We start from the raw sequence: 25,770 nt of genomic DNA on the forward strand, positions 1-25,770 counted from the left end.
AAAATCAACAACTCCCCCAATACTACTTCAAAATAAACATACCAAACTTGATTTTCACTAGAATGTTATTTCAACATTCATTCCAATATAAATACATATGAGAAGCAACACAAACAATTATTGAGCTTCATCATCTGGACAAGAATGCCAAGTTAGTCTCTCTTCATAAAAGGCAATTATAATGTGAGGATGCTTCATATTTACCTCTTTTGGCATAATGTTAAAAAAAAATTTTTTTTTAACGTTTTTATTTTTGAGAGAGAGAGAGAGAGAGACAGAGCACGAGTTGGGGAGGGGCAGAGAGAGAGGGAGACACAATCTTAAGCAGGCTCCAGGCTCTGAGGTGTCAGCACAGAGCCAGATGCAGGGCTCAAACCCACAAACTGTGAGATCATGATCTGAGCCGAAGTCGGATGCTCAACCGAATGAGAGCCACCCAGGTGCCCCTGGCATAATGTTTTTTAAAGTTCATTCATGTTGTAACATATAATACAGTTTTGTTCCTTTTTACGGCTAAATAATATCCCATTGCATGCATACACCATGTTAAATATCCATTGCTCCATCAGTGGTTATTTGGTTTGTTTTCACCTTTTGGCTTATTGTGAATAATGCTATGAACGTGGGTGTAGAGTATCTGTTCATCTCTGCTCTTTGTTGAAAGGCTTTTTCTAGGTTGCCTGGGTGGCTCAGGTCATGATCTCACCTTTTGTGGGATCCAGCCATTGGGTTCTGTGCTGACAGTACAGAGCCTGCTTCGGATCCTGTCTCTCCTCCCTGCCCCTCCTCTGCTCTCTCTCTCTCTCTCTCTCTCAAAATAAATAAATAAACTTAAAAAAAAAAAAACAACTTGCTGCTTCCGCTCCCATTACCCACTACTTCAACCTCCCACCCCAGGTAGCACCCAGTACTTGTTTTTATTTAAAAAAATTTTTTTAATGCTCATTTATTTTTGAGAGATAGAGAGACAGAGTGTGAGCTGGGGAAGGGGCAGAGAGAGAGGGAAACACAGAATCCGAAGCAGGCTCCAGGTTTCAAGCTGTCAACACAGAGCCCAACGCCAGGCTGGAAGCCACAGGCAGCGAGACCATGACGGGAGCCGAAGTCGGGCGCTCAACCGAGGGAGCCACCCAGGCGCTCCCACAGTACTAGTTTTTAAAGACAAAGCCCATTTGGTTTAGCTAAAACGTAAGAACTGTGCGGCAATTTGCAAGTGTAAAGGCAAACAATCTGGCCTTTGGGCATGGCTCCAGGAGACTGAGGTGTGCGTGTGTGTGTGGGGTGCAGATTTGAGAAAATGTACTTTCTTCTTGGCTCATTCATTAAATGGTCCAATTGTTCTAGCTTTGAGATTGAGATCTTCTACTCAGGCTAGGTTCCAACAATACAGAAATTCTTGTAGTTCTCAGCAACCCAGACTCTATTGCTGTTTTTGTTTTTTTGTTAACAACTTGAAAGCAGACTTTTGCTTTTCTGCAAAGTCCTAGTCTCCACCACTTTGTGCATAACAATTTCCACTTCCATCCCTTTTACTTTTTTTGGTTATCCTTGTGACCAGTTTTGGATTCAGGTTTGGGGGGGGGGCGGTTTGAAAGATTACACACTTAACACCCTTAAGGAAAAGACATGAAATAAATATTGACAAAAAAAATCACAACACATTACTGAAGACTTGGAGGTCCAGATTCCACTGCTGAGATCTCTTCAATCAATTCATCAGAAATGCTTATTGTACAGGGTTGGTTTCCGATGGCACGCTGGCTTCCCGTCCTCAATCTGATACACTGCGGAAATGAGGGGCTCTAAAGTGAGATTCCTTAGCCTCGACTAATCCTGTCATTTAGTAGCTGGTCTGAACGGACCTAGGTAGCGTGTCATTCATCCGTGTCCCTCGCATTTAGCTCAGGACAGGTGCTTGGGAATGTGCTGGAGATTTCAAGATTTAAGTCACGTAGGTTCCTACAGAATGGTGAGGCACGGCTGAGTGAAAAAACCACCGCGGTGGGACTAAGAGGATTCCTGCCCTTCGCCGGACAGGGCGCGGTCCTGGACTTCAACAGAGCCCCTGCCCAAGGCCCTGCTCAGGGCCGCATTTCAAGGGCGTCCGTGTCCTCTATCGACTGACCTACACCGAGGGGAGCAGAGAAGGCTCTCTGGATTTCGAAGATTAGTTTGCGCTCCCATTTGGGGGCGCAACACGTCCCACAACCGGAAGCTTCTTTGATAAAGAAAAACGGCGGAAGTAGACCAACGGCGCCTCCTCAGTATTTTGCCCCATGCCGGCCCTCCTACTTTCTTCTGGAAGGGGAGGTGCCCAGTGCTCTTTGCCACCGTGGGGAGTCGCTGCGGCGGGTTCCGTGCGCAGTCGCAATTGGCTTCCCAAGCATCTTTCCACCGCTCTGACCCTTCCGAGGTTCTCGTGCCTGGACGTGACGTCCGCTTGTCGCAATTGGGGGCGGAACCTCAGAAGGAAAGGCGTCTGAGCCGGCGTCTCGCGAGAACATTCCTTTCCTTCGCAGTTCTCGCGCTACAGCTTTACTCTCGTCGCGACGAGATCTTTCGAGATCTTCTCCGCCCCCGCTACCGGCGCCCTCCTCTGCGGCCGCTGAGCCGGAGCCGGCCTGAGCAGCGCTCTCTGCTGCGGCTTCCTTCCCACATCTAGGCGCTCGCGAGGGCACCCTCCCGTCTCCCGCGAGTCCCCATCCCCTGGCCCACGCGGCTCGCTCTCCACGCGCCAGCCCCGCCGGGGTCCGTGTCCTGTTTCGCTGGCCGGACCTGGGCTCGAGCCCGAACTGTAGCCGGCGCCATGTCGGTGGTGGGCATAGACCTGGGCTTCCAGAGCTGCTACGTCGCTGTGGCCCGCGCCGGCGGCATCGAGACGATCGCTAACGAGTACAGCGACCGCTGCACGCCGTGAGTGTGGGCCGGTCCGGCCGCGTGCACGGAGAGGGGGTGGGTGGGAGGTAGCGCCTGCTCTGGTCGGAGACCTTCGCGCCTTGGGAAACGCGGGCCGGGGAATCACCTCCGTTTCGAACCGAGGCCCCGGTGGGTAAGGAACTCCCACTGGGTGTCAGGTCACAGTGGCCGCGGCTGGCCGTGAGTGTCTGCGCCAGCGGCGAGGCCTTTTTCCACTGGCCTGCCGGTTGAGCGAAGGCTATGAGTGGGTACTCGTACCAGCGGAGGGTATGGGTAGGACCTGGAGGGGAGGCAGGCTTGGGATGTATGGTGGACCGAGTTCTTCCTTTAGAGGGCAGAGGCAGGCCCAGGGCGTAGTAGCTTATCTTGAGCCCGCCACAGAGTTCGGAGCTTGGCAAACAGCAGGCGCCTAATAAAAGTTAGCTGAATTATACGGGATCCGGTGTCTGCCGGCCGTCTGAAGATGGAGCAGCCAGAATCCCACGTGAGTGGGGGCGGGGCAGCACCCGGAAGAGAGGGAGCCGGGGCACCAGAGGCTCGGGCTCTGGTTGGAGCCGACAGCGGCCTGAAAGTACTTAAAATCAGTGTCTTCTTGATGCTTCTACATTCGCATTGGTTTTTCACTTCGTTTTAGTATATGGAACTATGTTGGGTCATTCTCTTTCATTCTGTGCGCATCCACACCTAACAGCGTTCCACTTTCACAGTTAATGCATTCCAACCAGGGTGTTGGCCGCAATTGTTAATGAATGACTCAGGGGTTCACTTTGACTTTTAGAATCTATAGTAAGTTATGGGACCAGTATAGACACAGCTCTAAAAAATCCTTACTCACTCAGGTCTTTCCTTGGTTAAAGAGCCTGCTTGTTGACCGTAGAGATACTTTTCAATCCATTGTTTTCTTCTGGGACAAAATCTTTTAAGAAGCCTATTATTTTCTAGGTTATCTTATTTGCCAGGTGGCCCTTCGAGGGCTTCTGTTCCAAGGCCGATTTTTCACCCTAACTTTTGTCACCTTTCAGCAGATTGGTAGCCAAACTAGATTGCTCTGTCCACTAGTCTGATCTTTGCTGCCCAGGGGCTCACACTTCCACCTGACCAGTTTCTGCCCCTTGTTTTATCTAGACCAGGCACTTGCCTGAAAACCCGTCCCAGGTGCTAAAATGTGGTTTGATAGCCCTTTCTCTATTTGTTCATAGTTTATAACAGCTTTATTGAGGTATAACCCACGTATGGTACAGTCAGCTCACTTAAAGTGTACAGTTTGATCGTTTTTAGTGTAGTCCCAAAACTGTGCCGTTTGTCCCCACAATCAATTTTAAAACATTTTCATCCCTCCAAAAAGAAATCCTGTATTCATTAGTTGTCAGACTCCTTCCTATTTTTACAGTTTTTAACAGTGGTTTTTATGTTTTAATTTGTCATTCCAGGAAAGATACCGTGTAGTTTTCTTCCCAAGGCATTGAAGTTTTTGTTTTTGACTATTTAAGCATCAGTTTTCTATTTGATACTGTCTTCTCTAGATCCAAGTTTTCTTCATTTGTAAAGATAGTGCACTGAGTCACATTTTTAACTTTTTGGTCCTTTCTTGCCTAGTTTTGAACATGATTTCTCTCCAGGGAGAATTCCCTATATTGGAACAAATAGTGTTCCTGAATTTTCTTTCAGACTGTTATCTTAGGCTTTTTTTTTTTTTTATTTTTTTTTAAATTAAAAAAAAAAAAAGACAACAGCTACAACAGTTTTACCATGAATTCCATTGTTTGGAATGAAAAGCGTTGCTTTAAGAAAAAAAAAAGATTAAACAAACTGAGGGCTGATGTGGTGTGGGTGGGGGGATGGGTTAAATGGGTGATGGGCATTAAGGGGGGCCCTTTTTGGTTTGAGCACTGGGTTATGTGTAAGAGATGAATTCCTGGGTTCTACTCCTGAAGCCAAGACTATAGTGTATGTTAATGAAGTTGAGAATAAAAAAAAACAAAGAAAAAAGATTAGTCTTTCCAAATTGGAATTAATTTTGCCTCAAAGACTAGGTGATGGGTGACCAGATACATCATGTAACTGTGATAAAATACTGTCTAGATACTTTTGAGCAATTGAAAAAAAATTTTTTTTTAAAGTTTATTTTTGAGAGTGAGAGAGAGAGTGCAAGCAGGGAGGGGCAGAGAGAGAAGGAGACACAGAATCCAAAGCAGGTTCCAGGCTCTGAACTGTCAGCACAGAGCCTGACACGGGGTTCGAACCACAAACTGTGAGATTGTGACCTGAGCCGAAGTTGGACGATTAACAGACTGAGCCACCCAGGCACCCCTTGAATGATTTTTTTTTATATGTTTTCCCCATATTTTATATTTTCCAGGAACTTCTAGGGATATCATACGTTTTGAACTGGGATTTTGCTTAGCTTAAAGTTCTTTCTTGGTGTCCCAAAGTAGAAGGTGGGAGTGGAAAGGTTGATTTTTTTTTTTTTTTTTTTTTTTTTATTATAGTAGTTATGGAAAAATGGATTTTTGTCTCAGGCACACAGAGAGTATGATGTAGGTTTGCTTTAATGTGATAGTGGAAATGAGATGCAATTTTTGGAGAGTTGGCTATTTTGGAATTACCTCATTTCAAATTGTAGGTGTAACAGTATTTGGAATCCGTTTTTGGAGGATCCAGTTGACTTTTGTCCAGAAGAGACTCTTGCTTTTCCACCAAATACAGGCTTTCTAAATTAAAAAAAAAAAAAAAAAAAAAAAATTTAACATTTATTCATTATTGAGAGACAGGGAGACAGAGCACCAGCATGGGAGGGGCAGAGAGAGGGGAAGACACAGAATCCGAAGCAGGCTTCAGGCTCCAAGCGGTCAGCACAGAACCTGACGTGGGGCTTGGACCCATGAGCAGTGAGATCATGACCTGAGCCAAAGTCGGACACCCAACTGACTGAGCCACCCAGGTGCCCCAGGTTTTCTAAATTTTAGGAAATATTGAGTTCTTCCTATATGTCAGCTATTGTGCTAAGCCCTGGAGGTACTCTGGACAAATAAATAGGATCCTGCCATCATGGGCATGGGCGATGGGGAAAAAAACAGATGCTAAACAAACAAGTCACTACTAACTGTGGTAAAGGTCTAGAAAGGAAAGTATAGAATATGATGATGAGGCCTGGGTGGGGACACCTAATTTAAATTGGATGTGTGGTGGGGATGGAAGATACTCTTAAAGAAGTGCAATGTAAGTTAGGCCCTGGAGGATGAGTAGAAATTTACATGGAGGTGGTGGGTGGGTGTAAGGAAGAGCTGATCCAGGAGCTGATCCAGAACAAGTGATGAAGACCTGAAGCATTTAAAAGAGCTTGGTACACTTGCCTGAGAAGATCATAACTACTCTTGAGCCGTTTGAGAGAATGTTGTGAGATAGATGGATTGGAGTGAGGCAGGACTTTGTAAATCATGTTAAAGGGTTTTTATTTAGGTGCAGTAGGAGTTGACAGATTTTAAATTTTAAAAGTATGATTGCCTTTTTTTTGTGGAGAATGGATTTATCTGAGAAGGGGAAGAGAAGAAGCAGGGTGTTACTTAGGTTATTGCAATATTATTCCATGGGGGAGTTGATGTTGCTCTCCACTAGTGTAGTATCATGCGGGGGGCAGTGTGGGTGGCTTTGAGATAAATTTTGGAGTTTTAAATTAGGAGCATCCAAGTTGATGTTGATCATAGGCTTTGGAATAAGATGAAAAGCTTATTTTTATATTTAGTGGGATTATTACAGTAGAAAGGGTACAACCTTAAAGCTCTGGAAAGAAAATGTTACTGGAGTGCCAAACATTACGAAAGAATTGGGCTATACTTTCCAAAAAGAACAGTGTATAGGATAGAAAAATGAATTACTTATGAAATAATTTCTTTGTGTGAATTGTTTATATGACCCTTTTTTGTGGCCCTAGTTCCTAATAAAACATTAGAAATATTAGAAATTTGAAGAGACCAAATTGTCTATTATTAGCTGCCTTTGAGAGAGCAAAAGCTGAAAGTATGTATTTTCTGGTTAACTGGGAGATCAATAATTGATACTTGTGCGAGGAAAGTATTCCTATGAAGTTCTTGTTTTTGCATGTTATGTAGAGCTAATTATAACAGGTGGATCTTGGATCTTTTGGATTCAAAGAAAAGGCAAGTTATTTTGTTAACTAAAGTTCAGACTGCTTATTCCATTTACCCTCTTATGTTGAATTGCAGAAATCATGAAAATAGTTCCTTAGAATCACTAATGAGCTAAAATACAATTTTGTATTCAAAGTGGGTAGACTATTTGACAGGAACTTTATGCCATTAGGTTCTAAATTAAAAAAAAAATTTTTTTTTAATGTTTATTTTTGAGAGAAAGGAGCGAGTGGGGGAGGGGCAGAGGGAGACACAGAATCCTAAACAGGCACCAGGCTCTGAGCTGTCAGCACAGAGCCCAAGGTGGGGCTCGAACCCATGAATTGTGAGATCATGACCTGAGCCGAAGTCAGCACTTAACCAACTGAGCTACCCAGGCACCCCTGAATTGGGTTTTCTACATTAAAACATTTTTTTTTCTTGACTTAACAAGATACATGTTTGTTGTAACAAAAAAACACTATGGTGCTGAAGTTTCTTGTCCTTCTCATTATTTGTTATTTGTTGTGTATCCTTGTATACCTTTTTCCAGACTTCTATAAATATACATAGGGGAGTGGGTGTGTTTAAATAAATAGGATCATACTATATTTTGTAAAATTTCTACACATATATTTTAGACATCCATAGATAGGAATCTACTTTCTTAAATGTGTAATTATAAAAAAAAATTATTTATTTTGAGAGGGAGGGAGGGAGGGAGAGAGAGAGAGAGAGAGAGATTGAGAGAGCGCGCTAGTGGGGTAGGGGCAAAGAGAGGGGAGAGAGAATCCCAAGCAGTCTTTGTGCTCTGCGCTGAGCTGGACTTTGGGCTCAATGTAACCACCCTCAGATCAGGACCTGAGCTGAAATCAACAGTCGGACGCTCAACCAATTGACCTACCCAGGCGCTCCTGTACTTCTATTTCTGTTGGATAGAGTTCCAGATGTGAAATCGCTGGGGCATAGAATATGCAGTTGACGCTGTATATCAGTGTGGGGTTCAGGGGTGCTGACTTCTGTGCAGTCGAAAATCTGTATGTCAAAAAAGATTCCAATAACTTCACTACTAGTAGCCTACTGTTGACCAGAAGCCTTACTGATAACGTAAATGGTCGATTAACACTTAATTTTGTATATATGTTCTATTTAAAGTAAGTTAGGCAAAAGAAAATCTTACTAAGATCATAGAGGAAATACATTTATACCACTGTATTGTATCAAAAAATCCATGCATAACTGGACCCACACATTTCAAACCTGTGTTCAGGGGTCAGCTGTATATGCTTAAAGTACTGCTGCCAGGATACTTTACACAAATATAAAGGATTAATTTGTAACAGGAAGATAAGTGATTTCTCTCACTGGAATTGTGTGGATTGTAATGAGTCAAAACTACCCAAAGTTTTTAAGATAAAGCCAGACACAGTAAATATTGCCAAGTATTTTCTAGTATTGCTGTTACTACCTTTTTGTATTTTTTTAATTAATCCTATTCATTAGTGGATTATGTTAGGATAATAAAATGAAGCTATTGAAGTTTGCCTTAAGGGTTCATAATTTGCAGCTTTTAATGTGCAAATCTTAATGCCTCAAGAATTTGCTGTGCTGGGGGCTCCTGGGTAGCTCAGTAGGTTACTTGTCTGACTCTTGATCTTGCTCAGGTCTTTATCTCAGGCTCATGAGGTTAAGCTCCACTTTGGGCTTCACACTGGGTGTGGACTTTACTTAAAAAAGAAAAGGGGTGCCTGGGTGGCTCAGTTGGTTGACTCTTCGACTTCAGCTCAGGTCATAATCTTGCTCAGGTCATGATCTCATGGTGAGTTTGAGCCCCGTATCGGGCTCTCTCTCAGCACAGAGCCTCCTTCGGATCCTCTGTCCTTCCTCTCTGCTCCTCCCCTGCTTGAGTTTTCTCTGTCTCTGTCTCTCTCTCTCTCTCTTTCTCTTTCTCTTTCAAAAATAAACTTTAAAAAAATACATTAAGAAAAAGAATTTGATGTGCTTTGAGAGTAGTGTATCGTTTAAGTATGAGCTGTTTGGTCTGTTAGATGTTAATTTTGGAGGTACTTCCTAGTTCAGGGGTAAGAGGATAAGCAGTAGCAGAGGATAGAAGGATAGTAGCAGAGGGTAGATAAGTAAGCAGAGGATAGTCTGATTAATCTCTTCCATGATGCTTTTGCTTAAATCTATCATTTGATAGTCTGAAGACTATTATGGATTCTGTTGATAAATTCATTTTCTCATATTGGTTAAGAAAGCGAATTAGAGCAACAGCTGTTTTAATATCCTGAGCAGTTCTACACATTCTTATAAACATGAAACTGCCTTTTAAGGATCTGTGTTGATTGCAGCTGTTCATAACATCCCATTAGAATGTGCATAAATATTTGGTCAGTAGTGTTTCTTACCCAGGAAGGGGAGAATGATGTTATTCTCTGGCCTAAAAAAAGACGGTTATTTCTAGGACTTAACTATTAGAACAGGGGAGTCTTGAACTTAATTTGAATTAATTTCATGTAAAGCAACCTGTAATTGGGAGTGGAGGAAAAGTAATGTCAGTCAAGTAGCCAAGTCTCTGTTTTTAGTAGCATTGACTTGGAGTTGTGTGGCATAGAGAGGAAGTACAAGATAAAGATTCCTGCTGCCTAGAGGTGTAACCATTCTAGGTGGAAACACGAATGAGATAAAGCAGTAGTAAATAGCATAAGAGAGTAAGAACAGTTGTGGACAGGTTATTAAGTACAGACTTAAGCTATCAATGCAGAGGAGAGGTTGCATGCCTGGGGGATGGAGTGATGAGGAAAGGCAGGGATGGGGCTTGAGCACATAGGATTAAAACACATGGAGGAAAGGATTGGGATGGTCTAAGTGAAGGTTTAGAAGTGGGAATAAATTTAAGGGTTTTGGTAGGCAGTATGAGAAGCAGATATATATGGGACTTGGAGCCTGGTGGTACGGATTTTGAATCTTAGATGCTGATATTTACCAGTTATGTTTCAGGGCGCACTAACTTCTTTTATAAAATTGGGTCAATAATAGTTCTTTTCTCCGAGTACCTGGGAAAATCAAGTGCAGAGTGCTTAGTACACTGCCTGGCATATGAAAGGTGTGGGAGCTTGACCTTTTCGGCTGAAGGAGAGGCTTCTTGCCATAGATAAAGATTGGGTGCAGGCTCTGTGCAAATTTTGGAAGTTCCTGGTTGAGTGGGGAGTGGTAGATATGTTTCTTTTTAATAGCTTGTTCTATCCTTGTTCCATGTAAAAATCCTAGTGGGGTGATTCGGCCCCTGAATGTTGTTCAGATGGTGTGTTGAGGAGAAACAAACTGAATTTCAGCTTATGTGTTTTTAGGACCTATTATATTTATTAGAATTCCGTAGGAGTATTTAATTAAATGCTAATAGTGGCCATTCCTGGTGGGGATGGTGGTTGTGGATTTACAGATGTTTATTTTCTTTGCTGTACTTTGTTTTCTAATTTTCTGCAATAAGCTTACACTAATTAGAAAGTACTGGACTAGGTTCTCGAACAGGCCCTAATATTTGACTTAGTCTCTTGGGGCTTTCTTCACATGTGAATATTAGGTTACTTGGCATAAGCTTTTATTTTTAAAATCCTTCGATTTGTGCTGTTTGGCATATTGACCCCCATTCATTTGTTCTTTTTGAATGGAAGTAGGGCTTTTTATTCCTCCTAGGTAGATGATTTTGAAGATGGCTGACTGGATTTTAATGGATAGCTTGAGAAGGTGAAGCAGAACTTTTATAGCAAATTAGTTTGTATATTTTTAAATGAAACTCAAAGCAGGGCTTCACTGGAGCTATAATAATAGCTAATATTATTTATAATGTACCATTCTCTGATATAAGCCCTTTAAAAGTGGATCACCACATTTAATCTTGGTAACAGGTATGAGGTAGGTGCTGTAATTTTCCCCATTTTATTCATTTTTTTTCCGATCTGCATTCTAATCCCAGGTTTATTCAACCCATTCCTTTCACTCTGCACAGTAAAGTATAAACACCACAGTGCCCCAAATGCTACAAGTTATAAAACTCAAAAACAAAATTTACAGTACTGACTGTATAATAAAAGCCAAAAAGTACTGTACATATTGCCAAGGTAACCTGCAAAAGACCCCCCCATGAATAACAGCTGCAATAGAGGGGTCCGTGCAGTTATGACTCTGCAGAGCTGGCTCTCAACTTGTTCACCAATTTCAGAGAGAAATGCAGACCTGGGATGTGGGTGTGTGTGCATGAGTACATGTAAAAATAGAACCATTTTCGGGAACTAACACGGAGTGTTTGACCCTAGACGTTGGAAGAGGACTGGAGCAGGGGAGCAGGGCCAGGCTAGTGGAAACAGCAGCTGCTCAAAAGTGCGTTCCTTCCTGAGAGATCCTGCAGACCAGTAAGCAAGGGCATGACCAGGCCACCAGATTAGACCTCCGTCATTTGTGGAAATGAAAATCATACCCCCAGGCTGGGGCCGCACTGCTACCCTGCTTGTCCTTGATGGCTTTGCCACTAAAGTGACTCTCTCATGAGCTCCTGAAAACTGGAGAGCATCTTTATGGGCACAACCCCAAACCAGTAATACTCCTGCAACTGGAACTCTGCTGTCAGAGGAAATGTCTCAGTTGCTTTTGTTTGGGCCAACCTTGAATAAGGAATTTCTTTGCTCCCTACCAATCCTGTTTTGCTTAGAAAAGTGACAGAACTGAAGTGGATGGGATAGAAGTCACGGCGCAGAGGTTCGGTGGCCCTATTTATCGGGAGGAGTTGGAGCTGGAGCAGCTCCTGTGGCCACAGCAGCCACCAGGGGGGTGACATCCCCGACACACGGGGAGGCCTGCGCCTCAGGGAACTCTGTCTTTTTATCTGTGGGGGTGACTGGCACCACATGGTCGGGGGTGGCTGCATTCTTCTGGGAGGGCTGAATCACCTGGGGGCGGCCTAGGCCAGGGAGCCAGCACAGCTGTGCCAGTGATCTCTTGACCATTGATTTGTCCTTTGTCCAACACCTCGTTCATCTGGATTCTCAGACTCCATAGACGCTTAGCCTGTAGACAGATGGGGGTGCATCCTAGAAAGGATGTAGAGGTTGTAGAAACAAGCACGTTAATCATTTAAGTTTTCCCAGAGGTGGACAATGTCTCCATGATGTGGTCCGTGCTCACGTTCCTAGTGAGCCTTCTGATGTGCACTTGGGTTGGTTTAGGGGAAGGACTCTGCTTTTTCCTTTCCTTTTCACCTCTTTTGGGTGGTTTGGATTTCAAGTGGGAGCACCGTCTATTGTGTCCATGCCTAGGACTCTGTGAGCCAGAGGAGCTGCTGGAGCTGGAGCTGTAGGGCACGCTGGAACTTCCCCAGCAGCTAGATGCTAAAGAGGAGCAAGGGCCTCTGCTCACACCTGTGCTGGTGGTAGAGCTGGACCACGACCTGGTATTGGTGCCACCAGAGGAAGCATGGAAGCACTGCATCTCTTCCAAGCTTTATTCCTGCGGTGATCATTCTCGCTAGACTACTTGGTGGCCCTTTTATCTTTAGAATGATCCTGGGACTTCTCGGCAGAGTCATCTTTGCTTTTGGTAGGAGAAGGAGCCGTCTTCTGCCATAGTGACCTTCTCCTGCTCTCCTCAGCTGTTAAGGCTGATGCCCTAACTTCCCCATTTTGGAGACGAGCAGATAGAATTTCAGAGATATTAAGCGGCAGAGAGGTCATGCAGCTAGAACGGCCGAGAAGGGATTTGGACAGATCCATAATGATTATATGGATTCTAGAGTCTGAACTCTTCTTACTGTGCTTGTATTCAAACCAATAAAGTTGATGGCAAGGTGGAAAACCTAAGGATTTCTTTCTTTAGTGCAATGGGCTTACTATTAAAGAACTTTGTGGAGTGTAATTTGCTTTGTAGTGATAGGATATTGATGATTTTCTATGATATGCTAAGGAAAATGTGGACTTTCCACATACTTGCAGGAGTTATGCCTTGTTTGAGGTGTTAGTGCTGTATCATGTGGTGAAGATTGACATTCCAATAGTGACATTTGATTGTTCTGTAAGAAGTTGTAACAGTAGTGTGTGTATGTATGAGCCAAAAAAGGATGAATACAGCTGACTCTTGAACAGTTTTAGGGGTTAGGGGTGACAATCCTTTGCATAGTCAAAAATCTCCTTGTAACTTGACTAATCAAAAACTTAACTATTAATAGTCTACTGTTGATTGGCAGCATTACTGAAGAACAGTCAACACATTTTACGCACTATATGTCTTATATTTTGTATCTTAGAACAAGGTAAGCTAGAGAAAAGAATTGTCAGTAAGAAAATAATGAGAAAATACATTTATAGTACTGTACTGTATCACAAAATACCCAAAGTTCAAACCATTGTTGTTCAAGGGTCAACTGTAATTTGAACTGAAACCAACTTTTATTTAGCTTTTCAAGATGTGCAAAACAGTTTTTTTTTCTTTAATTTTTTTTAACCTTTATTTACTTTTGAAAGAGAGAGAGAGACCAAGCACAAGCAGAGGAGGGGCAGAGAGAGAGGGAGACACAGAATCCAAAGCAGGCTCCAGGCTCTGAGTTGTCAGCATAGAGCCCTATGCGGGGCTTGAACCCACAAACTGTGAGATCATGACCTGAGGCCAAGTTGGACGCTTAACTGACTGAGCCACCCAGGCACCCCAAAAATTTTAGATCCCTGCCTCAAACCACATACAAGAAAAATTCCTGATTAGTCAAATATTTAAAGGTTTATAAGTTAAATTTCAAAATAAAACCATATATTTACTGTTAAAGCAGATGTAGATTTTAAAAGTAGGTAAAAATGTTAACTGACTTCGAGAACATTACCTACGGCAGCTCTGTGTAATAGAACATTTTTTGAGGTGGAGGTGTTCTGTATTGCATAGCCCAAAGTCCAGCAAGTTTTAACCCAATTCTGGTAAGTTTTAAGAGGTAGAAATAAGATTAAGTTTTACTTGAAGGACATTGGGAAGGATTCACAGACAGAGTGGGTGATGCTTCTGGAGAATGAGTGAGATGCATATAGAAGGGCCAAGGCATTTCAGGTGGCAAAAGTGGTATGAGCAAAGCAGAAGGATTGGATGACTAACTTGTGTTGGGTCACTTTGCCTGAGATGCAGGTGGAAAATGGGGTTGGGGTTGGGTTGGTGAGAGGTCTTAAGTTCCACAGTTAAGGAACCTGGGCTTTATTTGTTGGTTATTGATTTTGTTTGGAAGGTAATCATAAGCAAGACCACTTCAGAGTTCTCCAGGTAGAAGAGAAAATTAACCTTCAACAGGATATATAATGAAGTTGAGAAAATTAATGTTTTTTATTGTAAGACCCAGCGCTTGTTTTGAGGAGATGAAGGTTTGAAGAAAGGGCTGCAGGAAACAATGGAAGATAAATAATGTTGCCCTATAATTATGTTGGGATTGAGGTGTTGGTGTGATACACCTTAGAAATTCAGCTCTGGTGACATTTAGAAAAGATGTGAGTTTACCATTGTTAGGCTTAGGCTAGAAGGCCTTTTTGGAGTGGAGAGGGTGAATGGAGTGGATAAGATTATAATTAGCATTTTCTGAAGGGCAATATGGGCTGTGATAGAGATATTTATGTAGTAATGAGGACATTTAAAAAGAAATTTTAGTGGCTAGTGTTATATATATGCAGAAAAGCTAAGCTTGTTTCTAGGAGGCTACATTCAGCACATTCTAGTCCTGCAGAGTTTAGAGTTCAGAGCATATCGGAGGAGATCCTAGGCTATGCCATACTCCTACAGGGCACAGCTACCTTCAACTGCTCTGGGAGATCGGTTCACAGGGGTTCTTAACCTATAGGATGGAAAGGGCCACCGAGGCACAGAAAGGCCCAGCCTCCTGGCAGATTGCACAGGGCTAGTAAGTTTATTAAAGTGAAAGAATTCTCAATAGATCATTTAATATAGTCAGATTTGGACCAAGGCAATATGACTCCAGAGCTTAGTTACTCTAAATTGGAAGAACTAGGGGTCTAGGGCAGATAGAGAGAGTCCAAGGTAGGGTGTAAGGTATGGAGAAATGATCTAGAGTCTCACTTCATTGCTTTTAAGTGTGTGACCCCGGATAAGTTTACTTCACCTTTTTGGACTCAGTTTCTTTTCCTATAAAAGAGGGATAAGATGGAACTCTTGAGAATTTAATGAGGTAATAAATGTAAACAGTTTGTATAATCATTGTTACTAAAGTTAACTTTTACTATATATAGGAGGACAGAAGTTCTCCAGGTTTATAGACTACTTGGTGAGGTTGTAAGCTGTTTGAAAAGGCAAGATGTATTAGTAAGGGGGTACATTATTTTGTGTTGGCATTTTGAGCCCCAGACTTGAAGAATAAGAGAATAGTGGAGATGGGCTGGTCCACCTCTTGGTAGTATTGTGAGACAGATGGTTATCTCATCAGATTTGTGCTTCAAAGTCTAAATGACAGGACTCCAGATGCCGCCCATTCTCATGGATAGTTGTACTCAATGGAGAGGGCAAAATCAGATTTATTGTGTGCTTTTACAAATGTGGCTTTTTAACCTCACACTCAGAAAACTTGCCTGCTCTGGTGATGTAATCCTGCCTGGATGTAATGTTGCAGTAAGGTTTGATGCTTAAATGTTTTTTCTTCTAGGGCTTGCATTTCTTTTGGTCCTAAGAATCGTTCAATTGGAGCAGCAGCTAAAAGCCAGGTAGAGTTTTTTTTTTTTTTTTTTTTTTTTTTTTTTTCTAAAATGACTGACTTCTCTGTTTTGTCCATCTTTTCATTCAGCAGTTATTGGAGTGCCCTTTACGTGCCTAGTATGGCAGTCCCTAAGTGGACAGCTGAGAAAGACAGGTCTGATCTTAGTCTCCTGTGCTTGAGTGAGAAGCAAATAGCTTTTTAAAATGACATAAACGGTATAATCTGTTTAATGTAAGCTACTAGGAGGTATTTTGCCCAGATCTTGTTTAAGCAAAGCTCACTTATTCCCATTTATTTTACGTGTTCCTTAAAGTCTGTCTTTTTGGGTCTTCATCTTACTCCTGCTTAGAGTCATTGTTGTTTGTAGACTTGATCTTGTTAATCAAGGTTCTTAAAGAAGGAAAGCATACTTGTAGAAGCACACTTGACATTAGTTTACTTTACTTTATTAGTTTACTTTACACCTGATATTCTTTGTTGGTTTCTGAGTAACCAGAGTGTCAGAACTCCCAGGAGTTCTGTGTTTGAGGGCCTGAAATGACTGTAAAAGAGTTGCATATTTGATCTTTTTTCTGGTTCAGCCTGGAGCACCCTGTCTTTTTTCTGGACTGGGCAGGGCTTCCGATTTAAAAGCCCCTGGCTGGCTTAGTCGGAAGACCATGCAACTCTTGATCTTGGGGTCTTGAGTTTGCGTGCCATGTTGAGTGTAGAGGTTACTAAAAAAAAAAAAAAAAATAATAAAATAACAACAACAACAAAAAAGCCTGAGACAATGGAAATGGTGCTTAGCCAATAGATTTTTAGTCACATATTTAGTCACATTGGGTGTTTTATAATCTGATTTTCCAAAAGTTGAATATATGTTAGGAAGCAGTAGATAGCAAGTAGAGAACTAGTTTGGGATGTCTTGCCATCTGAAATTCCAGTGAGTTCTTTTGTTTTGAAACTTGCTTTCATTATTGAGAATAGTTAACTTGTACTCAACTGCCTGTCTACTTCTAGGATGACATAGTTATTGTGATACTGAGTTTCTGCTTGGCAGCCTACTGAAGTAGGGCCTGGTTTTGGAGGCCTCGTATTGTTTTGTAAAAGGACTTCTGTCTGCCTTTTAACATAGCTGACAAGAGGAGCTCTGCGGTTCTTACAAAAGTAAAAGAAATTTGGAAGTGAAACATAGTATCGTTATCCAGAAATCTGTTAGTATCTTAATGTATAACCTTTTTTGCTTTCTAAGGGTTTAAATGATTCCTTCACTCTAAAAGTGAGATCATACCATATAGACACTTACTTCCAACTTTCTAAAATAATGTTACCCACTGTATATGGATACATTTTATTTTTTTAACCCGTTGTCCTGTTAATTGACCATCCATGCAGTTTCCAGTTTTCTCCTATTATGAATAATACTTGGTCACTGTCTTGCATTTATTTTTGTGTACTTAATGTTATCTTTTTTTTGTAATCTTAAGTTTCTTTCACTAGAATTTCTGAATTGATATTGCCAAATTGACTCCTGAAAAGTTTGAATCACAGACTATGGTAATTTTTAAAAATTAAAGGTCATTTTATGTAAATGTTGATTAGAAGTTTAAGAATCACAGATCCCTTTGTACATGTCTTCATGGAGAAGTAGGACAAGCTGGGCTCTAGTGCCATCCCTGCCACTATGGTCTGTACAGGTCCCTTATTCCTCACTTCACATGTGAGCAGATCATACAGAAAGGTGTAATGCTGAAGAAAATGGAACTCAGAAGGAAACTTTGTGGAGTTAAAATGTTGCTAATTGAGTCTGAGGCTGCTGAATTTTATTTTCAAACTGTATTTTGAGAGAGAGCACAGCACACATTAGTGCGAGCAGAGGAGGGGCAAAGAGAGATGAGAGAGAATCCCAAGCGGTCTCCAAACTGTTAGCACACAGCCTTATGTGGGGCTCGATCCCATGAACTGTGAGATCATGACCTGAGCTGAAATCAAGAGTCAGGCTCTTAACTGACGGAGACACCCTGGTATCCCTGAATTTTTTTTTTTTTAATTTAATTGCTCCTAGTCTTTTTACGTTTTGACTCTGATATTCCTTCTCTTAGGTGATCTCCAATGCAAAGAACACAGTCCAGGGGTTTAAAAGATTCCATGGCCGAGCATTCTCTGATCCGTTTGTGGAGGCAGAAAAATCTAACCTTGCCTATGATATTGTGCAGCTGCCCACTGGATTAACGGGGATAAAGGTAAGGTTCTCAAAGTGATGCCTTATGAATACAGTGTTTTATTTGTATCTTTTATTCTGAGTTCAAGTTGTAGTGAAAACATTAACAAATGTTTAGGAGAAGCTTTTGCTAGTAAAGACCATTTGGCATTTTTTGAATGACCTGGAATTTGATTGGGAGTGATAGGTGGCACTGTTACTATGGGTTGGACTGATGGGTGGTAGTGGTTTGAAGTTAACACTGCCATTGCTGCTTGTCTTGTTTACTGATGGAGCAGTCTTTCCAGTGTGATTTTAGTGAATGACTTTCTGCAATACCAGCAAAGAAATTTACACTTTAAAGTCACTAATGAAATGTATGGTCATACTCTTGACAATAGGACTTAGATTGGAAAGAGGTATTGTTCTTTTAGGGAAAAGGGAGATTAGTTTTTGGTATCTCTGTGACATCCAGAAGACTCTGAAGTATTAAGTGAGCTGATCATACAAAAGAGGTGAGAGGCTCAGGGATGGATAGGATGGGCACACTCTTCCCTCTACTCAGAGGTGGTGAGAGGAATCCAGAAGGGTGGATTGAGCTTTCCAGGCAACTCAGTTTAGCAAGAGGAGATTTGGTGTTTGAGACACCCCAGTTGGAGAAATCATGGTCACGGGAATAGGCTCAAATGTAAGAGATGATGAGGATGATAAGAAAAAGGTAGTCAGTTGTGCTGTTGTAGCTGAGAATTGGGTTGAATTTGGAAGTGAAGAATTCTGATAACCAAAGACTAATCTTAGGACATCTGTGGCAATAATCTCAGAACAGTTTGAATGGGCTGGTAGTGGATAAATCTGGAGCACAGGGGAGGGGAAAAAGGGAAAAAAAGGAGGTGAATAAATGGAGGGTGCTTATAGTTAGGAAAGAAATAGGGATAGGTATTGGCACATTGGTAATAAATGTTGTAAGAGCCAAAGGAGGAGGAGACTAGGGAAAAGACCCGGGGGACAAGTGGATCCAAGTACAAGAGTGGAGGAATTGACTAAGAAGCAAATGGGGAAGAAGAGGCAGCTTAGAAAGAGGCTTATGGGGAGGGAGGGGTACTTTCCCATCTTCATATGCAATAAAGTGAGATACTCCTAGATGGTGAGCCAGAATATATGAGGAGTGGGTTGGGGAGTGAAGAGGTAAGGAGAAGGTGGGGTGCGGGTTCACTTGGAGCAGTGGAAAGAAGAGAGGTCTGTTTTGTGGTATGGATTGTATTTGGGGAAATATGGGCCTGTGGGATGGGGCTTATCCCAGGCAGTCTTTCGACTTTTAAAGTTTGCAAATCTTATCCAAGTTGCACATTTTTTGCAGTGTAGCGTATCTTGAATTAAATGAATAAATTCTTTAAATTCTTTAATTCAGAAGTACTTATGGGGGTCAGGTCTGTCCTGGGTGTTGGCTATAGCAGTGAACAAATGGGACAAAAACTGTGTCCTCCAGTTAGATTGGATCCTAATTTTGGAAATGACCATAAAGTCACCACAGTAAACAAAGTAAAAACACGTATTAGTCCATGTGGCAAGAGTTTCCACCACCAGACCCCTTTATAGAGGTGCAGTGTGGGTCATGTGATTTATACCAGTTTACGTGTGCACAGGTAATTGTCTTAGGTTTTGTTGGTGGTCACTGCATATTGTTTATGTAATGGTACTTGTCTGCAGGTATTCATGTTTGACAAGCATGTTAAAAAGCTAAAAGTGACTTTAGTTATTTTTGCTTCCCTAAATAGTGTTTTTGTTCCCTCTTGAGATAATGTTTCATTGATGATGTGTTAGATATTGCTCATTTTAAGGCTTTTAGGACATGAGAAACTTTAATAAGCCTAGATCCTTTTGTTGTTTTATTGCAGGTAAAATATATGGAGGAAGAGCGAAATTTTACTACAGAGCAAGTGACTGCCATGCTTTTGTCCAAATTGAAGGAGACAGCAGAAAGTGTTCTTAAGAAGCCTGTTGTGGACTGTGTTGTTTCGGTGAGTTTGATCCCTTTGTTTTACTGGGGACTTGAGTGAAGAAGCACAGAAAAGAAACTTGGTAATTGCAAATAAAATTGCTTTTTGCCTTAGGTTGTGATTATTTTAAGAATTTATCAAACTAGGCTACATTTTCTTGATGTTCTTTTCTGTCACATAGTTTTTATTCAGGTTTTCTCTATTCTTCTTCTTCTTTTTTTTTTTTTTTTCTATTCTTATTTGAAGGCTTATCTCAAAGCCCACTTCCTCCTGGATTCCTTTTAGCATACAGCACAGTGCCTGGCACACAATAGCTACTCATTTGTTGAATTAGTTGAATACTCTCAGTTATGTTGTCATTTTCTTCATTTCCATTTCGGTATTTTTGCTATTTTGATCTTGTCTTTTCCATATCCCTCTTAGGATGGCAGCCTGGCTGTGTGTAGCTTTGTGCTTGTAGGACAGTGGAGTCCTTAGGAACTGTTGGATTTGGGTGGATGTCTTGGCTTTGCAACTGAATCTCCTTACTCTGCATTTGTTATCTTGGTATCTTAGCTCTGTAGCCTCTTTTGTCTTCATGTTGGTGTATTGGTCCGCAAAGCAAGGACTCTCTTGGGTGACTGTTTTGTCCTGCAGTCTGTTGTCTGGTAGATTCCTTGGTTCTTAGCTATCTAGTAAAGTAGAACTGACATTCGTCAGGAAGAAATAGATTATTGTTGTGTGCCATATTTTGGAGATGCAAAGAATAAAAGTGCTTCTTCTCATAAGAGCTCAGATTCAGTCCAGGCACTGTGTTTGTGTTTCCTAGATGCTTTCTGCCTTTCACTAACTGTTGTATTTTCACATTTGTCCCTGTTTCCCCCACCTAGTGCCCTAACTTTGGTCTTGAAATATGGTCAGTGTAGAAGTGAAATTTATGTACAGTGGCAGAATGCCTGAGTAGCTTTTCCAGCTTTTGAGATCAAGTTAAGAGGTGATGTATTAAGTCATGTGTTAGGGGTCCTCTAGACTACACTGAGTTTCAGTGACTTGCCAGGAGAATTTGTAGAACTTACCACATAGCCATACTCAAGCATAGATTTATTACAGTGAAAAGATAACAAAGCACAATCAACAGAGGGAAAAGTACATGGGCATTGTGTGGAGGAAACCAGGTACAGACTTCCAAGAGTCCACTTGCAAGGTTCTTGATGTGCTTGATTCTTCCAGCAACATGTTTTGTTAACATGTGACATACTCAACACTAGGGAAGTTCTGCCTGAACTTAGGAGTTGCGGATTTCTAACTGGAGGTCAGTTATGTAGGTAGTACCTTGTGCCTAACCTGTACCAAAGTTCTAGACCCCCAGAAGGAAGGTAACTATTTAGCATAAATAATGTTGTATAAGCAGTTTAGGTGTAGTGAGCCACTCTTGTTATTTAGGGAGATTTTTCTTTGAATTTAGTGACCTGTTTCTCAGTTAAGTTACTCTGTGCCAGGATAGCGCTAACCTTTTCATCAGGCCTTTCTAAGGCCTTTCAAAGACAGCAGTCTTTGGCCCCTCTGTGAACCCTTCTGCACAGGTACTGCCCCAGCTCTTGGTATCATGTTATATCTAATAGCTATATAAATAGAGCCTGGGTGTATTTTGCTTTATTTATCAATTGATTATTGTTAAAACGTAAACTTTAATTTTTTGGAAAAGTAATAGTAGCCCCATTGTTCAGAAATCAAATTGGCCCTTCTGCACCCTCTGCTTACCTAGTAGGAAGTTTTTTCTTCCCAGATGTTACGAGTTTTATTACTTGGTTACAGATCTTTCCAGAGGTTTTTGTGTACCCAAGTAAATACGTATATATCCTTTTTCTTAAAATGTTTATTTTGAGAGAGCACAAGTTGGGGAGAGGGGCAGAGGGAGAGAGAGAGAGAATCCCAAGCAAGCTCCATGTTCAGCATGGAACCCGAAACGGGGGTCAGTCCCACAATCCTGGGATCCTGACATGAGTCGACATCAAGAGTCAGACCCAACTGACTGAGCCACCCAGGCGCCCTTGTATATATTTTTTTTTACTTTCATTTTTCTCCCCCCCCCCACCCCCTTAAAAAAATTTTTTTTTGATGTTTATTTGTTTTTGAGAGAGAGACAGTGTGAGCAGAGAGGAACAGAGAGAAAGGGAGACACAGAATCTGAAGCAGACTCCAGGCTCTGAGGTATCAGCACAGAGCCTGATGTGGGGCTTGAACTCAACAGAGTGTGAGATCATGACCTCAGCCAAGAGCAAGAGTCAGATGCCTAATTGACTGAGCCACCCAGGCACATCCAGGTTTTTTTTTAATTGTAAAGAATTTTAAAAAAAGTTACATTGTAGTGAGTAAATTTGAACAGATAGATATTTTTCATGTGTGATGTTTGTTTCTAGGGCTAAATTCCTAGAAGTAAAATTGTTACGACAGAGAGTTTCTCTGTATTTGTAATTTCAACAGCTGTTGTTTCATTGCCCTTTAAAGAATTTTACTAATTTAAACTTCTACCAGTAGTGTGTGATAGAGCTTGTTTGACCACAGCTTCACCAGAAGAGTTATTGGTGAATCAGCTAATTCCATAATAGTTGAATAATGTATGTAATTTTAATGTTTTACTCTTTAGGTGAAGTTGAGAACATTTTTCAATTTAAGAGCCCTTTTGTATTTCCTTTTCTGTAAAACATTCTTATCTTTTGCTCATTTTAAGTTTATGGTCTACATATTGATTTGTAGTTCTTCATCTGATAGATGAGCTCTACCCTTTTATAATATGACTTGCAAATATTTTTCCCCATTTGGTCATTAGAATTTTTATGAGTCAAATAGGTTAATCTTTAAAACATTTTTTTTTTTTTACTTCTAGTTGGCATGCTGTGTTACATTAGTTTCAGTTGTAAAACTTAGTGATTTGATAAGTTTATACATCATGCTATGTTCACCACAAGTATAGCTACCATCTGTCCTCCTGCATTGCTATTCAAACATAATATTTTCTTTCTCTTTTTTTCCTACTATATTTTGTGTTTTAGTTAGAGAATTTCTTACTCTAATGGTAAAAATTCCCTTTCCTTCTAGTACTTTTTTTTTTTTTAACTGTTAAATCTTTGAAATATATTATTAGGTGTGCAGTAAGGATGCAACTTGATTTTTTTCTTTCTGTATGACTATCCATTTGTTCTAACAGTACTTACTGAATATTCGAACTTTACTGGTTTGAAATACTTCCTTGATCATATACAGAAAAAATCACTGTACGTATTTGAGGGCATTTCTGGATTTTACTGTTTGTCTATTTGTTTTTTATTTATTTCTTTTGAGAGAGAACAAAGGTGAGCTGAGGAGGGGCAGAAGGAGGGAAAGAGAGAGAATCCCAAGTAGGCTCTGCCCAGTGCAGGACTTGAGCCCAGGTACTGTGAGATGATGACCTGAGCTGAAATCAAGAGTCTGGAAGCTTAACTGACTCAGCCACCCAGACACCCCACGATTGTACTGTTTTTTTGGCAGGTGTATTTTAAATGAGGACTCTCTCATATAGTAAATTGGCACATTTTTTTTGTAGGTTCCTTGTTTCTATACCGATGCAGAAAGACGATCAGTGATGGATGCAACACAAATTGCTGGTCTTAATTGCTTACGATTAATGAATGAAACTACTGCAGGTAACAGGGACTGTTAACATTCTTGACTTGCTGAATCTGGATGGTTCTGCAATCTTAAAACCCTGGGGTTTCTTGTTCTTCATTTTGCTTGGAGCACTTACTACCTGTGTGCCACAGTATTTTTGGTTACTGTGTCACGCGTGAAGAATTCATCTGACCGGTGCTTTTTCTTTATCTGCCTAGCACTAACTTTGATATTTAATCACGTTTGTTTGGAAGGCTAGCAGATATTGTGTGTTCAGAGCAGTGCCTAGATTCAAAATCGACCTTTTCTCCACTTCTATTATGAGGTGTAAAGCAGCATCCAGAAGGAGATAACGTGGAAATGTTGAGATGGCACAAAGGTAGAAGAAATCCCAGAAAATATGTTTGGAAAACTGGGGGAAGTGGTTTGGGAAAAATTGGCAAAGTCATTGGAATTGGAAATTGGAAACATTAAGGAAGTCTAAGGGAATGTCAGCATTTTATTCTTTGAAGTTCATGTTCCTCATGAATAAATTATACAAAGTATATGAAGAATTTGATTCTTTCTAAAATAGTATGTGTAGTCATACTATTTACTATATAATTTTTTTTTTTTTTTACTTAATTGAATTTTAAATGTACTACTTAAATGATACATTGAATTTTTTTCTTATGTAGTTGCTCTTGCATATGGAATCTATAAGCAAGATCTTCCTGCCCTAGAAGAGAAACCAAGAAATGTAGTTTTCGTAGACATGGGGCATTCTTCTTATCAAGTTTCTGTATGTGCATTTAATAGAGGGAAACTTAAAGTAAGTATATTATTTTTGGAAAATGTGATTTCAAGTGTGTGATAATTAGGAATTTATGGGAGACAATTGAAAAAATATATTAAAGCGTTTTGTTTCATCAATGGAAGCTTAGTATGAATGATTTAAACTAGAAACTAGGTATGTAGGGATAGTGTAGAAGTTGTAATTTTTCAGGAGTTGGCGTAGTATGAAGCAGAGAGTGTAGACCTTGAGGAAGAAGCTCTTAAGATTTCTGATCCTTACTTATCTACAATGTGTGGAAAATAATACTTACCTTAGAGGCTTACTAGGATTCTTTAACATTGAGTCCCTTTGTGTATTTTACACTGAGGATTGAAGAGATGACAAAGGTATCCTCTTCTTGCTCTTAAGGTTTTGAATGTTCTGGGAAAAGAGTATAGGGACTGGAACTTGGATGGCCAAAAAGAAACCAGACTGAGAGAGATAGTCCAGATTTCTGGAAACCTTAGAGCTCTGGAGAGAGTTTTGTACACTGAGAAGTCTAGCAGTATCAAAGACAAAGAGGGCCAGAGAGTATCTGGTCAACATTTGAATTTGCTGGTATATGCTGCTTCCACAGTGGGATATAAAATCAGTTCTGCAGGTGATTTTATCTAGAATTTGCTTAAGAACCAAGGAGTTTTTGAGTGCATTATTTAATTATTAGGGTTGTGTATCAGGGTTGTTTGTGTCAAGGCCTAAATTGCATTTCTCCCTCAAATTTGGGGGTTGTTGGGGAGGGACTGACTGAAAATAAATGTTAAATTTGGGGCGTGTTGAGACTCTGTTACAGTCCTGTTATTTTGAAAACTAGACTTGGTTTCACTTAACATTCTGATTTATATTGTTTTTAGGCCTTTTTTTTTTTTTTTTTTTTGTTAAATAAAAAGGAAAATCTTTGGGGTGGTTAGGAAATAACAGGTTCATGATTTTTACAGATATAAATAATGAACCAAGTATAATTATTAGTACTTAAACTTTTACTCACTAATAAATGGCTTTATTTCTAAAATACATTGTATACTTTCACCTTTTTGAACAGAAGCTACTGGCCATAATTTAGCTTTGGCTTTGGTTCATAGTGATGTGTATTAGTTATTGATTACCTGCCCTTTTTCCCCCTCCCTAATTATCCTTTATTGCTATTTGTCAGTTTTGGAGTTACAATTAAAATTTACTCATCATGAAAACATCCCCAAACTTGGAAAACATTTACATGAAAAGAAAAACATTCACAGTTGTACTACTCTGAACAGGTTGCTGTATTTCATTTTAGTTTTTAGAAGAAAACAAAATTGTAATTAGACTATATTCAGTTCTGTGCCCTGTTTTTCTTTTTCTTCACAACATTTCCCCACAACATTTATCATTGAATAGATTGTTTTTAT

At 40.7% G+C, this 25,770-nt stretch overlaps 1 protein-coding gene and 1 pseudogene across 2 annotated transcripts in view; one reads left to right on the forward strand and one right to left on the reverse strand.

Moving 5' to 3' along the window:
• The first annotated feature begins 2,600 nt into the window (after positions 1–2,600).
• The window catches only part of HSPA4 (heat shock protein family A (Hsp70) member 4), a 45,174-nt gene continuing 22,004 nt past the window's right edge, over positions 2,601–25,770 (forward strand). The window contains exons 1-6 of one of the 2 annotated variants that reach the window (XM_042935024.1): positions 2,601–2,913; positions 15,715–15,772; positions 17,850–17,990; positions 19,843–19,965; positions 23,507–23,606; positions 24,249–24,382. In XM_042935024.1, the coding sequence (XP_042790958.1) occupies positions 2,807–2,913; positions 15,715–15,772; positions 17,850–17,990; positions 19,843–19,965; positions 23,507–23,606; positions 24,249–24,382 (663 nt within the window). In that variant the 5' untranslated portion in view covers positions 2,601–2,806. The remainder of the gene's footprint in view (positions 2,914–15,714; positions 15,773–17,849; positions 17,991–19,842; positions 19,966–23,506; positions 23,607–24,248; positions 24,383–25,770) is intronic. The other variant, XM_042935033.1, reaches the window with a different exon arrangement.
• Positions 9,800–13,523, reverse strand: LOC122217690 (annotated as a pseudogene).

Source organism: Panthera leo, chromosome A1 (assembly GCF_018350215.1).
Source record: "Panthera leo isolate Ple1 chromosome A1, P.leo_Ple1_pat1.1, whole genome shotgun sequence".
NCBI classification, from domain to species: Eukaryota; Metazoa; Chordata; class Mammalia; order Carnivora; family Felidae; genus Panthera; species Panthera leo.